This window comes from Lycorma delicatula, chromosome 9 (genome assembly GCF_047948215.1).
Source record: "Lycorma delicatula isolate Av1 chromosome 9, ASM4794821v1, whole genome shotgun sequence".
Taxonomy (NCBI): domain Eukaryota; kingdom Metazoa; phylum Arthropoda; class Insecta; order Hemiptera; family Fulgoridae; genus Lycorma; species Lycorma delicatula.
This window is the reverse complement of record NC_134463.1, coordinates 23043248-23061244: the sequence shown is the minus strand read 5'-3', so window position 1 is coordinate 23061244 and position 17997 is coordinate 23043248. Positions and strand designations below refer to the sequence as shown.

The following is a 17997-nucleotide window of genomic DNA, read 5'->3' as shown; positions in this document are numbered from 1 at the left end:
AAAATAAAAAAATATGAAAAAAATCAGACATTATTAGTGAAATAAAATTTTATGAACTTTTGTTTTTAAAAAAATGTATATATGTAATTTAATAGGTATACAAGAAGTCATGTGGTGTCTACATCAGATTTTCCCAAAAGTATGAAAGGCAACAGTTAAGAGCCCCAGGCTGTTTTCTGCTTTTTTGTAGTTAACTCGTCGCAGATCAGTTGTTTAACAATTGATTTTCAAAGATTCAAATCCTTTTTTTTTTCTTTCTCTGTTTAGCCTCTGGAACTGCCGCAAGGCATAAGTAATGCCATTCTCTTAGAATGAATGATGATATGTATGAATGTAAATGAAGTGTAGTCTTCATTTAAAAATTCAAAAATTTGAAAATGGCGACCATCTTAATTTTTTAATTTTTAGTATCTTTGTAATTATTTGTTTTATCAAATTTTCACTTATTACAAAACTTATTAAGCATTTTATTTTTAATAAAATGACACCTCATTTGTAAAAATCCGTTTACAAACAATTGAGTTATTGCAGACAATTAACCCGGCGGTACGCTTGTGCACCATAATGCAAGCCGATTACTTTTTGCTTGTTTTTATTCCCTCTACTAAATGAATTAAAAATTATTAATAAAAATTAATTTTCCAGAAGGAAAAAAAGCATAATAGGACTAATGTCGATATTGACTTTTTTACTCATTTTGGTGTCCTGAATCAGTTCCTGAAGATCGGCTAATACATCCTGGAACACTCCATCTATATAAATAAAAATGTAAATGTTCGTTTGTTCAATATCTTAAATTCCCGAAAGATCTTCACCGATTGCTTTGAAATTTTGACACAACACTGCGTTAGAATACGCGCGTGTTTTTATACCTACTACACACCTAAGACGACACACCTGTGTCGGGTAAAAACATGTTTTTTTAAAAAACGGCGCTGTCTGTTGGACGTAAAAGCAACACACGCTATACTAAATATTTTACGATTCCATTTCAATGTTTCCGATATGTGTGTCCGCTATAGACTAGAAAACTACGCGTGGGAAAAAAAGGGAGAAAGGGAAAAATTGGAAAAGGGAAAATCTAAAAAGGTAAAGGGAAGAAGGTAAAACGGGGAAAATGGAAAAAAGAAAAAGGGGAAAACGGAGAAAAAGAATAACGGGAAAAGGAAATGGGAAAGGAGAAAAAGAGAAGGGTGAAAGAGAAGGGGAAGGGTAAAGATAAGGGGAACAAGGGAAAGGGGAAACTGGGAAAGGGAATGTGGTAAAATATAAAACAGTAAAAGGAAAATGGTGGGAAGGAAAAGGGGGAAGGGAAATGGGAGAAAGGGTGAAAGGGAAAAAGGAAAGGTTAAATTTTGTTCAATTTGTTAATGTTTTATCAAACTTTAAATTGTGTTCATTTAACCTATACATATACTCAAATCTAGCAATAGTGTAGAATTGCCCGATCTGCTAGTATATATATATATATATATATAGAGAGAGAGAGAGAGAGAGAGAGAGAAAGAGAGAGCATTTCTCATTCATTGCCAGTCATTCTGAAGACAAATGACTGATTAGTCAATAATAAATGTTTCTGTAATGTTGGTAAGCTTTCTTTTTCTGTTTAACCTCCAGAACCACCATAAGTAATTACTTCAGAGGATGAATGAGAATGTTATGTATGAATGTAAATGAATTCTACTCTTGTACAGCCTCAGGTCGGCCATTCCTGAGATGTGTGGTTAATTGAAACCCAACCACCAAAGAACACTGGTATCCAAGATCTGGTATTCAAATTCATCTAAAAGTAATTGTCTTTACAAGGACTCAAAACTTAGAACTCTCAACTTTGAAATCAGCTGATTTGCGATAACAAGTTCACCACTAGGACCAATCCAGTGGGTCTGGTAAGCTATGTAATTTCAATAAACTTGCTTTTATCATGACATATATCATGTGTAACATACAGTGAATGAGATATTACACTGATATAAACTTTCTCCAACACAAAACTACTAGAGGAAGTTTGAAAGCCTTAACGTAATATCACTGAAAAGAAATTTATAAATTAAAAGTCAAAATTCTTAAAATAATATCATTTATTATATATAAATATACTGTCTTTATTTAGTAGGGGGGATTTTTGTGTAATATTATTTGAATAGAAACAGCCCATGTAATGGCAACACTTGGATACAATAGAAAAACTTCATGCAAATAATGAAGAATATTTTCTTAAAGAAAAAATCTCCAGTTCATAATCAAGCTTTTTGTCCATTATGCAGATTAAAAATAAAAAAGATATAAAATATTTGTTTACATAAATTTTTTTTTATAAGTAACAACTAAGAAAAATTTAAAGGTTTGATTTATTAGCAAATGAATTCATTTTTAATCATTTACCATTAAAAAATGGTGCATAACTTTTATAACAGATTTTCACATGGCCAAACCAACATGGCCAATGTTCATTAAAACATCTGATATTATTTTCAGCCTTTTTCTAACAATAAAAAGTGTCTTGGAACATTGCTATAATGCATTACAAAAAAATTAAAAAAATTATATATAAAATTTATAAATTCACTTTAGTTGTGAAAACAATTATAATTAAGTCAATACAAAATACTTTCTAAAATAATGTTGTAATTCTAGTATAATACTTTCTAGTAAAATTCACTATGTTGTACTAAGAAAATACATTTTTAAATGATTTATTCTGTTATACAATTTAACACTTGGTGATTACTTCTTGTGAATTTATTCTAAATGAGGTTTCCTTCTGGATTATAATTATAATTGTCCATGACGACCTGAAAAAAAAATCATAAACAAAAATAGAATAGCCATATTCAAGAAAAAAAATGTTGTATTCCAGGAATTTAAGGAAAAGTAGTTTCATTTTGCCTTTTGCAATGAACCAAATCTACTGCTTTACATCGAAACATCAAATTCATCATAAACAGGTGCCACTCTAATCTGAGATTTTACCTTCATTATAGAAGGTTAAACTTTTCTAAAATGTGATTCACTATCAGTTACAAAGCAAATCACTTTTAAAAGTATATCATTACTTTTAAAGTAAACAAATTTCATTTGTTTCCAAGTGCATCCAAGTGCTACATGTAATGAGGTCTTACTAGAGAACAATAGAGTAGAATGAATGATTGAACACTAAAATATAATTTATAAATAAAGCCAAATACATACAATCTTTTTGTTCATATTACATTATACTTGAGTGTGATTATAAGATACAACTTCATGTAAGTTTATAATTTATAATCCACATAAGTTTTAAAGCTGATAAAATTTAAGAATGTAGTTAATTCATTTGTGTTATTAAAAGCAAAACACTTGGTGTATTTTAATGGAGTAAAAAAAATTACAATAAGTTTCTTTGAATGTATGTTATTTTACTACAGATTAACGTGTTTTAAGTGACCACCTAAATATAACTAAGGAATTTGCAGTAATAAAGTAAAAATAAATATGCTAAATAGTAATTTCAGTATTGATTAATCTATTTTTGTTCTATAAGCTTCACTACTAAAATGCAATATAATTATGATGAATAATATTTTGATTTTCCTAATATTTAACTTACAATAACTGAGTGTGTAAAAAAAAGAAATTTCAAATAATTTATTTATTCTCATACAATTTTTAATAAAAATATTTCTGAAATGCACAGAATAACTTGTGTGATTTTTTTATCGATAATTAATTCACCACAAAAGTTTACTGCATATGCACTGGAATACAATTTAAAAATTCTTTAGTGCGTTAAATATGCCAAGCCTAACTGTGATTTGAATCCAAACCTTCTAGTTGAAAGGCAGATGCATGACTTAATAATACTGACTGTTTAGTCAGTAATAAATGTTCTTGTCAGTAAGCTATATAATTTCAGTAAACTAGCTTTTATCATATTATACACCATGAGGGAACATACAATGAATAAGTCATGTGACAATACATTGATACAAAGTTCCTCCAACACAAAAGGACTTGAGAAAGTTTGAAAGCCTTAATGTACGTAATATCATTGAATAGAAAAAAAATCATTGAAAAGAATTAAGGTCAACAGTCAAGATATCTGTAATGTTTCCAATATCAAGTCACTTAAATTAGGATTTACACTGTCTGTTGGAATAGAAAAATTAGGAACTGTTGGAATATTACTATTCTGTTGGAATAGTTAGTAGTACTCTCAGGCTGAGAGACGAACTAATTTGTGATACTCTTACATATAAACCAAATTTACGTATTAGAGGATCAGAAACTACTCAAATTTTTCACTAAAAACACATATTTTCAAAATTCATTGATTATTCAATTTTTTTTTAATTTTTATTTATTACAGTAATATCAATAAAATCATACATCACATTAACATTACAAATTATCTGCAATTAAAATATATTTATTCAAAAATTAATAAAATGGACTTTAAAAAAATTCAAGAGAAAGTAAGAAATTTTCTTCAACTTCTTAAATTTTGATTCTTTTTAAGCTGATGTCAATTAGAAAAATAGCCATGTATAATATACAACCATCCACACTTATCTACATGTTACTTAAAATATAGAACATACACGCAAAAAAAAAAAAAAAAAATATATATATATATATATATATATATATATATATATATATTGTCGCCGAATGGCTTCGACGGCACGTGGCACTTACTAACCTTATGGTGGCTCTGAAAAGGGCTGTTGTCGTCGAATGGTTTCGACGGTTCGTAATCCATAAACTTGTAGTGGCCCTGAAAAGGGCCGTTTTTTGCGTTGGCTCTGAGAAGAGCTGTTGGGTCTGGAAGCTGGTCTCCGGCGAATTCGGGGAGTTGCGGCTCGTCCATTGAAGTCCGACCGGGCTTTCCCTCAGTGGCAGTTGGGTCCCCACTACAGCGTAGCACTGGTGACCTCCAGAGCCCCGCAGTGTCGGGTCGGCGTCGATCGTTCTTTGTCGGCGCGGCCGAGGCGGTTCTCCCCAAGTGATCCCACGCTGGGCCGGCTCCTGCTGCTGAGTCCGCCGGCCAGGGCGATTGAAGCCCGGCGAGCTGGAGCGGGAAGGTCCAGCAACTCCCTCGGCGGGCCTGCTGCTCCGGTGGGGATGCTGGCATCCGCCGGAAGGTCCCTCGTTGTGCCGGCCAGGGAACTTTTTCTGTCTTCTTCCTCTTCTTGGTCTTCTTCAGGAGGTGGTCGACGATGAATTGGAAATTCTGGAATGGAATGGAAAGTTGGCGGGAGTTTATAGATTCTCCCTACGGATCGCAGAACCTGGACAGTGTCCCTTGCTGCTGGATGATTCTATCGGGCGTGTTTTTAAAGGTTTATTTTAGGTGACGGGTCTAATTTTTCAATTTTTATCTTATTTAATATTTTTTTGTTTTTAAGGACGGATTTAATTGCATTCCAATCCGTTGTTAAACCAGCGTTATCAAACCCATTTTATGGGCCGACCGCGGAAGGCTAGGCTTATGAAACCTGTCCTCCCGACGTAATTCCCCTTCAGACCGTCCACTGAAGTCCTTTCGGTGCTAACGCTTCATAGGCTAGCAGGAATACGCCACAACGGGACACTAACTGTATGGAGGGAGCAATGCGCCCCCTTCTCCGGAGGAGTCGCAATTGCTGATTTAAGTTAATTTAAATGTAAGTTTTAAAAGGAGAGGTTGAGTAGAAGCTCTTCATCCACTTCTGTGATGGCTGCCTTTCGGGACGCTGCTCTGCAGGAATATTTTCCGGACTCCTGTCCGTGATGTTGGGTCGAGTAGAGGGTCTTCCTTCTTCTTTCTCTTCTTCTTCCGATGACCTCTTCATTCTTCTTTGGCCTGCACTTTCCGGGAATTGGCAGTAACCGAGGTTACATACCATTAACCTTAGTATTCCCGTGGCCCCGAAGGGCTGAACGGGGGAAAATGCAGGTTTCTTCTTTCTTCCATGCTGTCAGTGGCTGCTGGGCAGGTGACTGCTGGGCTGGTGACTGCTGGGCTGATGGCTGCTGGGCTCGTTCCCTCATTCTTCTTTCTTGAAAGGAAAGGGAATAGGGAACTTACAAATTTAGTGATACCTATTCGCGATCGCGGTTTTGGGGCGGCGATCGCCTTTTCAGAAGAAGTAAATAGAATTTATTTACGCTACATAATATTAATCTCCAAACACACGTGTGTCCGGGAAGGGTTTGGGGGGGACCGCGTGGCCGCAGTGAAGAACCCATTTGTTAATTGTGGTGACTGTGGGTATCTGCAACAAAACAAACAGAACACATACACGAAAAAAAAATGGAATTTATATTTTATTTTTATTTTGGGATACGGGATTAAAGGAAGGCCGTTTCCCTCCCTATTTCGGTGAATGCTTAGCCAAAGACCAAGACGGCACGACGAGTCGCTCCACACCCACGTCTCTCACGTTTCTGAAACAAGAGAAACAAAACACACGCACGAAAAAAAACCGCGTTTTTGCTCTTACCCTCAATATTGTTGTGGCACAGTTCCACGTTTACAGAGCGGAAGTTGTGTCTGAAAAAAAAACACAACTTACCGCATTTTGTTGTCCTGAGACCGTATAACTCGTTGACTTGTACAGTTTACACTCGAAAACCATTCACTCACGAAGGCCCCTAAGCCTGGTTTGTCGATTCTCGGCTCCCGCACCGCACCATCACGGTGGTTCGTCCAGTACGGCGTGAGGCCGCTTCCTTACAACTGTCGGGGTTGGGTCCTCTCGGCAGATGTCCCGAAGATGACTGTGTTCGGACACAGCCGCTCTCCCGAACTGTCTGCTTGCCTGCGCCACCCCCACCTCGGACACGGATTGCAATCTCGCATCGGATTGGAGAGTGGCGTTCCTGACGAACCACGGAGCTCCAAATATCGTCCGCAACGCAATGTTTTGGACGGCCTCAATCTTCTTTTGAAGCAAGGAGTTCAACACTGCCCCCCATGACATAAGCATATGTCAGAATCGGCAGTACGTACTGCCGAAAAATAAGTAACTTAGTTGCCAGTGGGTACGGGCTGGCACTGTTCAGCACTGGGTATAGTGAGGCTCTGGCGGCCTTAGTCCTCCGAATCACATAATTAACATGTTCACCGAAGGTAAGCCGCCTGTCCAAGACCACCCCCAGGTACTTAACCGTTTTCTCAAAAGGGATTTTCTCCCCTGAGATTTCCAGTTGCCTGGCCGGTTTGCGTGTCTTGTATGTGAACATCTACGGCCACCGATTTTTCACCGTTGACCCTGATTCTCCACATATCGAGCTACGGTTCCACTAAGTCCAGTTGCCTTTGGAGCCTCCGGACCGCGTAATCCACATTTGCGGATTTGTAGAAATATGCCGTATCGTCTGCATAAAGGGCCGTTTTAACCCCTTCCGACAGCGGCATATCGTTTATGTACAAAGTGTACAGGAAAGGAGAAAGCACTGCTCCTTGGGGAACCCCGGCAGCTATTTCTCTAGTGGAGGAAATTGTTTCCCCTACGCGCACGACAAAACGTCGGTCTAGCAAATATGACCGCATCAGTCTGACATAGCGGTATGGAATCGCCGATTGTGCTAGTTTATAAAGCAGCCCGCTATGCCAAACTTTGTCAAAGGCCTTGGCCACATCCAGAAAAACGGCTGCAGTCACCGCTTTCCTGTTCAGCCTCCGACAAGGTCATCTATTATTTTTACCAGTTGGAGGGTCGTTGAGTGACCCTCCCTGAACCCAAATTGCTCCGGCTGCACACTTCTCCCTCCATGTATCGCCTCAGTTTTTCGAGGAAAATTCTCTCGAACAACTTAGACAATACCGGTAACAGGGAGATTGGCCTATAATTCCGGGGAAAAAGTAAACTTTTCCCCGGTTTGGGTAGACATACGACTTTGGCCGTTTTCCAACAATTCGGGAAATATCCAACGTACAAAATGGTCGTGAATATCACCGAAATAGTTGTAATCACGGAGGCCGGTATGTTCCGGAATGTACGGGCGCTGATCCCGTCGACACCCGCGGCCTTGTCGGGGCTTGTGGCCTTAATGGCTGCGGAAACTTCCGCTTCAGTCACTTGGTCAATCTCTAGAGAGGCGTCCTCCACCTGTGAGAAATAATCTACAAGAAAGGACTCCACCACGGGTGTGTGCTCGTCGTTCGTGGTGGGAGGGGGATTTGGAGTAAATTGCTCCTCCAAGGTATCGGCGAAAACCTCGGCACTCTCCGCCTCCGAATATGCAAGAAAACCTCGCTGCCCCACAACCGGATGGCGAGGCTTCTTCCCTTCTCGTAGTCTCCTGTTCAACCTGAACACCGAGGAGATGTCGTCAGAGATCGAGGCGAGGTATTCGTTCCACGAATCCTCTCAATGTCTTATCAGCAGTTGTTTCACCCTGTCCGTTTGGTTATAAAAGGCCCGTTTATCAACGGGGGACAGGGTGATTCGATATCTCCTCCTCAATCGTCGTTTCTCCGCTATGGCGTCGGAGATATGAGGAGGGAGGTCGTTTTGCCGTTGAGCTGCCTGACAGGGCCATGGTCATTGACGACGTGACGCGTTCGACAGTGTCGTCGATTTCCTCCTGGGAACACCCAGGAGGAAATCATATACAATCATATGCAATATATATATATATATATATATATATATATACATATATATATATTGTATATATAGTGTCAGACATATGTTTATTCAGTCAGATGCACATTATATAGACATTGAGTCGAGAATTTTAGAAAAAGTACCTTAAGACAAACGACAGATACAGACTTTAAAAATATACTTAACTTGACAAAAAGAACATAATAATGAAAAAACACAAATAGGTTGAATGTATTATTTAACTACATCCTAAAATGTCTTCCTCACAATTTAGGAAAGGCGCCATTAACAATAGTATGATTGATAACTAACTTTACTGAAGAAGTTATGTAATTAGCTTAAATAGAATCTTTTGGAAAACAATTTTCATGTAATCTGATTACAGAATATAATTAAATTTGTTATATTTTTAAAGTCTGTTATGTTCTTGTCCATGATGTTGATAATACCACTTTAAAATTTAAACTTTTAAGTTGTATCCTGTTTTATATATTAATAAAAAATTACAATTTATATTATGAGAATATGTTATAATAAGTGAAATTAAAGACTTTTTTAATAATAAGTCAAAACAAATAATGTTTCTGCCATGGACAGGATCATATACTATAATATGTTTCATGGTACTGAATACATGTTTACTAATTCATACCAAAATTGAAGCATCTCCTATATGCATTCACATACAAGTAATTTTTTTTTAAATATTATAACAGTAGCTTTAGAAATTAACTATATCTTTAACATAACTAATAATAAATACTTATTGCTGCAATTATCACATGCAATAAAAATAACTTTGTTTTATCAGGTAACTGCCTGTACAAAACCTTTTTTCCACAAAAATAACAACATTTATTACCCATAATATAAGATCTGATTTATTGCTTTCCAATAAAAATATGAAATAAAATTTTTTTTAAATATGAATTTTTTCTTTAAAATATATAAATTGTTAACCACAATAAATTACCTACTGTAACAGAATTATAAATCACTTAAACATTAGCATACCTACGTATACTCAAAGATTTATGTATATGCAACTGGTTTATACATGTCAACCATTAAATTTAATGATAATTTGTAAAATAGAATGTTAGAGGCTTACAAAACTAGATTATATGTTTATAGAAGATTTGATTTATGAATTAAGATTTTCATATATATTTTTTTAAATGTTTATAAATATTTACTTTTGGCTCAAAGATTACTTTGTAAACGTAGAAATGATCGTTATTTTAAAATGAGTTTTATTGTAATAACTTTTAAAATATTTTTAATTTTATTCATGCTTACATTTAGAAGAATTTATGCTTTTCACAAAAGAAATCACATTTCTAATCAAAATAAGTGGGCAGTGCTAATTGCAGGATCTACAGAATGGGAGAATTATAGACATCAGGTTTGTTAAATCTTTATACTACGGTTTTTGTTCTTCAATGATTTCAATTTAAATTGTTTATTCAATTATATATACAATATAATACTACGTACATATACACAAAGCATGCACACACACACACACACACACACACACACAGAGGAAATTTAAAGTTCTTAATAGTCATTAAGAAATTTCTTAATAGTCATAAACTATTAAACATTGAAAGTAACATAAAATAATATACTGTTACAGCCAGTTATTAAAACATTGACAGATTTTTTTCTTCAAGCTTGCTTTTGCTGTTTGTAACAGTATGGATTTTTAGTACTTTTTGATTGTTACAAGCAAGAAGAAAGTACGTTTTTGTATGCGATAAGTTCTTATTCATTAAGAAGTTTTTTTTTTGTGGTTTTTCCTAGATGTAAAAATAAAGAAATTTAGTTCTACATTGGCGTGCTTTACCTTTTCTATTTAGACCTCAGGAGTATCTGTAAATTAGATTTTAAGGAATGCGTATTACTCTGAACAAGTTAGGAATTGAAATTTCCTAATTTTACTTTTTCTATTTAGACCTCTAAAATATCTGTAAATTAGATTTTAAGGAATGTGTATTACTCTGAACAAATTTATCATAGGAAATGAGATTTTCTAATTCTACTTTTCTATCGTTACATAAATCACAAAAACCTATCGCGTATATATTTGAAACTGAATATAGCCGAAAAAAATAAAAGTTTGTCGTCTCAAAATCTTAAGGTTAAAAGAACTTGAAATTAACAAATTTTAGTGTATTTGTTTTTGTTATAACTGGAGCATAAAAGTTGTCAGGAATCTTCTCAAATATGAAATTTATTAAAATTTTGTAAACATACTGTAATGCAATTTTTTTTCTTTTGGTATAAATGAAAATCGAGGACTTTAAGTTTCATTAATGCCTATGCACGTATAAACTATTACTCACGCGCGCGCGTGTAGTTAAGACTTAACCATGGAAAACCTTAAATAACTTCTATAAACGAAGACAATTTTTGCGAGGTGGAATCTGAAAATCTTTCTCCACTTAATCTTGTGAAAATGAAAAATCCAAACAACATATAACATTTCACACGGTAGAAAAAATATATATATTCCTTGTATGCTTTAAAAAACAAATAATTAAGCAAGTTTTGCAAATGAAGTAGTATATTAATGTGTTGCAGTTAACGAAATGTTACCTTAAACAGTTTAACACTGTACTAGTATTCCATTCTTACACGTTAGCGGTCGCGATTTCGTACATAATAAACACAGGGATTGCAAATGAAATAGACATTTCCGATGGTTTATAAAAAAAAAAAACTGTTTTCAAATAACGAGATTGTATTTACAATTATTAAATGTAGACATTAAATGGTTTTACATAAAATTTCTTGACGTTTGATAAAGTTCTGTATGTACAACTTGAGTCACACAATAGTGTCAACATGGTAGTCCAATATAGATCAAACACATGTAAATATATCCACTTCAAACAAGCAAAGCGTTTGTTTTAAAACAATTACATCAAAAAGAAGGAAAGGGATAAAAAATTTATCCCTCTAAATCCCAGCATTAAATTCAGACTTCTTAGTGACCAACGTATCAACGCCATTTTTTAACAGTTGCACATCTAATCCGACTTATTGAAAAAATTTCAATCGCGTAATTTGTTCGTATTCAAATGTTACTAAGTGACTAACAGGAGATGATACTGCATCGTTAATCTTAAGTCACACTTTTAGGAATGTTTTTAATATTTATTTGTTTGTATTACGGTAAAAAAAGAAGTTACGTGATTATATAATTTTATCATAGTATCACACATATAAATAATCAGCAGATAATCAGTTATTTGCTGATTGTCGTTTTTATTGTTTCATTCAACCCTAACAAAACAAAAACGCCGAAATATTGGTGAAAATGATCATTGTAGACTATATGCTTAAAATACTTTTTTTGATATAGTCTGATACAGCACCCAAAGTTCTTAAGTATAGCCAAAGTTTTGGTAAATAATTTACTCAGTTACATATAAGTATTTCTAAGTCTGACTGAACGGTGATACTCACAGGTTATTTTAATAGTGAGTGCATTGAGCTTAATGGGATACGGTCCTTCCGTCGAAGATACACCCTTGCCGCAATGCTTGGAATGTTGGGTTTTACTGTCCTGACATATATTGGCGAAGGTCGGGTCCTGTGATCGATATCACGGCGGTCCCCGACAGGCTCCCCCCGCGAGTAACTGTCTGGGATGTACTTGACGGTGAGTTTGCCGGTGACCACCGGGCAATCCTGTTCACAACCCACTTTAAGAGTTCAGTATGTCAACACAGGTGGAGGACAACTGTGACGCAGGTCTCACCATTTGCTGGCTAGATTGAGGGTCTGCAGGTTTGGGGATCCGAAGATTTTGCATTGGTGTTGAGGGAAGAGAGTGATAGGCTGCGACCAAGGCTTGGCCAGACAAGGAGGAGGGTTTACTGATGGTCCGGGGCCATTGCCTCCCTCAGAACTGAGGCTCTTGCAGCCAGGAGACTGCAACGGGTGAGGAGGAGCCGTCCTGAACAAGTCGCAGAAGTGGAGATTACGTACTGGTCTGCTCGAAATTGACTATGTGCCACAAAAAATAAAATAAAGTCTATGGCTACACAGAAATCACCTATCACTTTTCTAAAGCAAAAATTCATATTTCTAGTAACTCGATGAATTTTAAATACTACATAATTTGTATTTATTGAAAATAAAAATCACGGAGTTCGTTAGAACTTCGTCGGTAAGTTAAGAAGCGACGAAGTCAACGAACTAAGTTTACAGTTCTAAACATGACCTAGCCTAACAGTGAATGAAAATGGGGGAAAAAATAAGCGTGAAAACATTATATTTCAGTTCAATTAGATTAGTAATAAAGAATACTTTCAAAAAATACCTCGAATTTTGTAAGACTTTTTTTTCCATTTGATGAACACCGGGACTCGAATATGTCATTTTATTCATTTTTTAAAGTACCTTTACGAATCGCGGCGCTAGATAGCAGTATTTCACAGTACCAGGTAGCGTACAAAAACTTAATAACGTACTTGAAATAATAAAATTTAAAAGAAAATATACTACAGCTTGTTTTAATAGTAAATGCTGTTATGTAAATGAAAGTACTGAAGATGAAACAATTTTTTTAATCCCATCACTTCGTTAAAAAAATAAAAATAAAAGTATTAGTTTACAAGAGATTATACTAGTTTTATTAAAAAAGGAATAAATAAATCGGAAATAAGTTCGATAAAAATTGAGGGTTACACTTACAAAGTAATAAGTGCAATTTTATATTACGGATTTTCGATTCGTAAAGGTCATTATATTAGTTTTATTAAAAAAGGAAAAATATGGTTTGAAGTGAATGATATGGCAATCAAAAAAAAAAAAAATGGCCGTGAAATTCAATTTGTTTGTTCTAAGGCAATAAATTTTAATAAATCCATAAGATAACAATCAGTAATAAAGAAAATAAAAGAATAATCTACAAAACGCAGTGATATCCAAAAATTACAATGAAATTGTAAACCGTACCGTAAGTCTCGCAGATATCTTTCCCTCCACTCAAAAAACAAAAATTATAAATAAAACTCTTTTTAACAAAACTATACTGATATCAAAAAAGATAAGACACTACATTTGTATTATCAAAATCTGTTATTAATTAAAAATTTTCTTTAAAAAAAATACATGTTAAATATGTGAAATAGACAATAGATATACAATAATAAATAATAAACAATGTTTAAGTGTTCCATATAATAAGCAAAAAAAAAGAAAAATTCGTTACAAAACTATTACCGGCCCGATTTCATTTATATGTAATACCATATCACATTTACAGAAATATAATTCTTATGATTATTCGTTTAATAAATGAAATCGAGCCAGTTTGATTTTCGCAAAAAATTTTTTTTTTTTTTGCTTATTATATGGAACGCTTAGACGTTATTTATTATCTGTTATTGTATATCTATTGTCTATTACATATATTTAACATGTATTTTTTTTTAAAGAAACTTTTAAATTAATAACAGATTTTGATAATATAAATGTAGAGTCTTACCTTTTTTGATATCAGTATCGTTTTGTTAAAACAGTTTTATTTATATTACGACCTACGCTTTGAGGTAAATTTAATATTTTTTCCCAATGATTTGCAATTGAAAGAAATGTCGTTTGGCTTAAAAGAAATATAGAGATTTGTAATTTCGTTTTGAAAATAACGCATAATTCAACTGTGATTGAGAGTATTTTAGAATTTTGTTTGTTCTAATGAAAAATAGTGATAGGAGATATAACATAAGAAACTTTAATTTCGTTCGCAAGTTTTCCCTCGTTGGTAGGTATTTGCATCTTTACTCTTGAGGTAGAAACGGAATAATGTACAACTGCTTAAAGTAATAAAAATAATCAAATTTGACTTAGCTTTTAATTAAAGATGAATTTATTTTATTTAATTATAACTTTCAGGCAGATGTCTGTCATGCTTACCACATTGTTCGTAGACATGGCATACCAAGAGAAAACATTATAACAATGATGTATGATGATATTGCACGCAATGAACGGTATGTAAAAAGCACTTCATGAAATTATTAACAATATAATGTTTATATAATTTTGTCATAATTATAAAAAAAAAAAAAATACCATATAAATTTCGTTCTGTATTTGCAATGTAATACGGTTATATAAAACAAATAATAAGGTAGGTAAGTTGTTGACCAGTAACTTAATGACAGAAACATTTTAATCTAGAAGTTGCTGTTTCAAATTTGGTTCAGCCTTCTTAAAGTTTGTCACATTGAGGATTATTAATCTTATTTTTTTTAAATATAAAAACTTTTGCGACATACCAAGCCAAATTTTGTAATAAAATGTTTTTAAAATCTTCAAAATATTTTTAGTTTTCTTTGAGACCATCATTTCTTTTGTTAATTACCAATTTTTTTCTCTTATTTATTTATTACTATTGTGTCAGACACTTATTTTTTCTAGTTCCTTGTATGTATGTTCTCTTTTATCAACATTTATCGCTCTTCCTGATCATTGATAAGTCTTCAGTAAGACTGATTTATAATCCAATTTAATTCTTCCATAATTCTACACATCATATTTCATAACGATGAGGGTAATCTGGAATGAATTTTGTACCTGTTCTCAAGTAGCTCTTTAGTTTCTGGAGGAAAGGCATTTTATCTTCATATACATTTGAGTTGGTTAATAGAAAATTAATAATGATTTTTTTTTTAATAAGTTGATCAGTAATGTGCCATTTCCATCTAGAGAACACAATGATTTGTGGATGGGATGAATATCCACTAAAATGTAAGTTGTGATCCACTCTTATAAGTGGATTTTTTATCTTTCCCCCCCCCCCTTTTTGGGAAGATCGTCCCTTTTTCAAAGTCCATCCTTGGATTCTTTGATTTCTTCCTCATTGGTGCATTCTTGTAGGTTTTGGGTAGATGATTGCTGCATCCATTCTATGTGTGTGTGAGGACCCATTACATCTTATTATTTACTTTTCATTGGGGGTATCTATATCTAGATCTAAGGAATTATCGAAAGGCTATGTTCCCAGTTACTAAGTTTCTAAGGATTCTGTTGTAATAGCTATACGAAATGTTGAATCTGGGATTCAAGTATTTGTTAGGTAAAGTCAGAATTCCTGATCACTTTCATATATAGGAAACACATACAATTAATATACAAATATATGTATTTAGCTCATAATTACTATTGGATAACATTAATTGCATGGAATTAAATTAAAGTCATGTAGGGGTGTAGTGTTTGCCACAACACCCCATCGTTTTATCACCCCAGTTAGAGCAATCAATTTTGTAGATCTTACAAGGGATCAGCTATTCACTGTTATAGAAACCACACATAAAAGCAGTTCACTTCTGTAACTCAATCACTTAATGAAATCACAGATTCACAGACTTCAAATAACACAAAATTCTTATATGTAAACACTGAAGAACAAAAAAAGAAGACTCATTTGACCAATTCAAAGTAAATAAACATATAAAAACAAATTTTAGATGAACTAAATTATACAAGTTCTTTCAGCACATCATCAACAATTATTCTCAAAATCTAATCCAAACACCACTTTGGATGTGGCAGGGCTACCAACCATTGGCTCTCAATACTCCAATAGTAATCTCTGAAGAAGCTTGATTTAAAGCAAAAGATAGCTCAGAACTTCTATACTTTTAAACATTAAACTGTATATACCACAAATCAAACCTTTAAAATATTAATAATAATTAACATTTTGTCTCCTTCAATTCTAATGGAAAAACTTCTTTGAATTCTCTTACTCTTAAATGTAATAATTAATTTTTAATTCTTATTTTAAAAATTAATTTAGTAAAAAGATAGATATAATTACCATGGTAGAAATTTCATTGATTTAAGTGAAATTTGAAACAGTTTGTTCAAATTATTTTAGATGTATTATCTAAAAAAATAAACTAATCTTATTATTTCAGAAATCCATTTCCAGGAAAAATATTCAATAAACCGGGTGGACCTAATGTATATAAAGGTGTACACATTGACTACAGAGGAAAAGTAAGTAACAAAAACTTTTATTAATAACAGTTATAATTATTATTTATATTTGTACGTTGTAATGATGATTGTAATAATTAACTAGAACATAAGAATAAAAAAAGTCCATTCAATAACAAAATTTTATCAACTCATGTTCATAAACATTGTTTTTATCAACACATCTCAGTAATTAGACTTTTTATCAAAATATCTTGGTAATTTTTTTTTCTAGGTTTTGATAAGGTATATTTGACAGACTGTTTCTTCTTGAAGCATGTATATTAAAGGATGCTAGCAGGAGATGATGTAAAAATGATAAATATTAATTACACCTGATGTTACACAATTTTATTGTTCTAATGGGAACCAGTGGGGTCAAAGGCTAGTTAGCATTGTAGACTGAATTAAATCTACAAACACATTCTCTATATTTAAATACTTATATAGTAATAAGTATAATTCTCTATATTCATACTACATGAAATACTACAGTCCCTAGAAGTTGTTGAAATTTACTGAATAAGTCGAATGGTTGTAACTTACAAGATAAAATATCTTAAATAAAGATTTCAAGACCCACCAGGTTGGTCTAGTGGTGAACGCGTCTTCACAAATCAGCTGATTTCGAAGTCAAGAGTTCAAATCCTAGTAAAGGCTTAGGAAAGGGTCCTAAGCTTTTCCTAATGGTCCAGCCGACGTCATCGTCATGTGACGTCAGAATTCCCGTTGAGCAGAAGTAACAATGTCACTACTCTTGTAAAATGCCTTCATGGCAAAGGCATTTTACAAGATGCCTTGTTACATCCCAGTGGGATGTATCAACCCACTGACCCATGATTACAAAATTGCACAGGATGCCACTCCCACCTTTCTACCAGCTCTTCAGAGCTGCCACTACTACTTTCAGAATTTCTTGTTTTCCTGTGCTAGTTTGTACATGCATATGGAAACATTTTGAAGCGTAGTTCATGGATTTTTGCAGAAAAAATCCTAGATGTGTGTGTGCAGGGGCTTACTGTGGTGAAAGAGTACTTTATTTTGCACAGTTTTCACTTTTTTGTGCACTTTCAGCTGCTTTATCTCTGGCATGAATCAATGTTTCATCTACTGTTATAAATCGTCGAAGGAACACAAAGGAATCACATTTAATTAAGTCTAAACACCCTCGAGAAGTGTTCATCAAATGCGTTTTTGGTTGAGTGTTAACCAACATGAAATTCATAGAGCGGAAATTTTCATACCTACAGTATTGTGTACAATTAGTGGCCATAGTGTTATTGAGAAGTTTACAATGTCAGCAATCTCGCTTACCTTCAGTCAACGATCATTTATGTAAGTTATCTCTAAAGTAAAGACCGTATCAATGTAAAAAAATGTATTCTGAAAACTTTATAAATATTTTTTATTTCTCTTA

General features: G+C 33.6%; 1 protein-coding gene across 1 annotated transcript in view; it reads left to right on the top strand.

Annotated features, from left to right (window-relative positions):
- Positions 1 to 9789: 9789 nt before the first annotated feature.
- LOC142330331 (legumain-like) overlaps positions 9790 to 17997 on the top strand; it is a 37484-nt gene continuing 29276 nt past the window's right edge. The window contains exons 1-3 of the mRNA XM_075375556.1: positions 9790 to 9981; positions 14487 to 14584; positions 16520 to 16601. Of these exons, the coding sequence (XP_075231671.1) occupies positions 9823 to 9981; positions 14487 to 14584; positions 16520 to 16601 (339 nt within the window). The 5' untranslated portion in view covers positions 9790 to 9822. The remainder of the gene's footprint in view (positions 9982 to 14486; positions 14585 to 16519; positions 16602 to 17997) is intronic.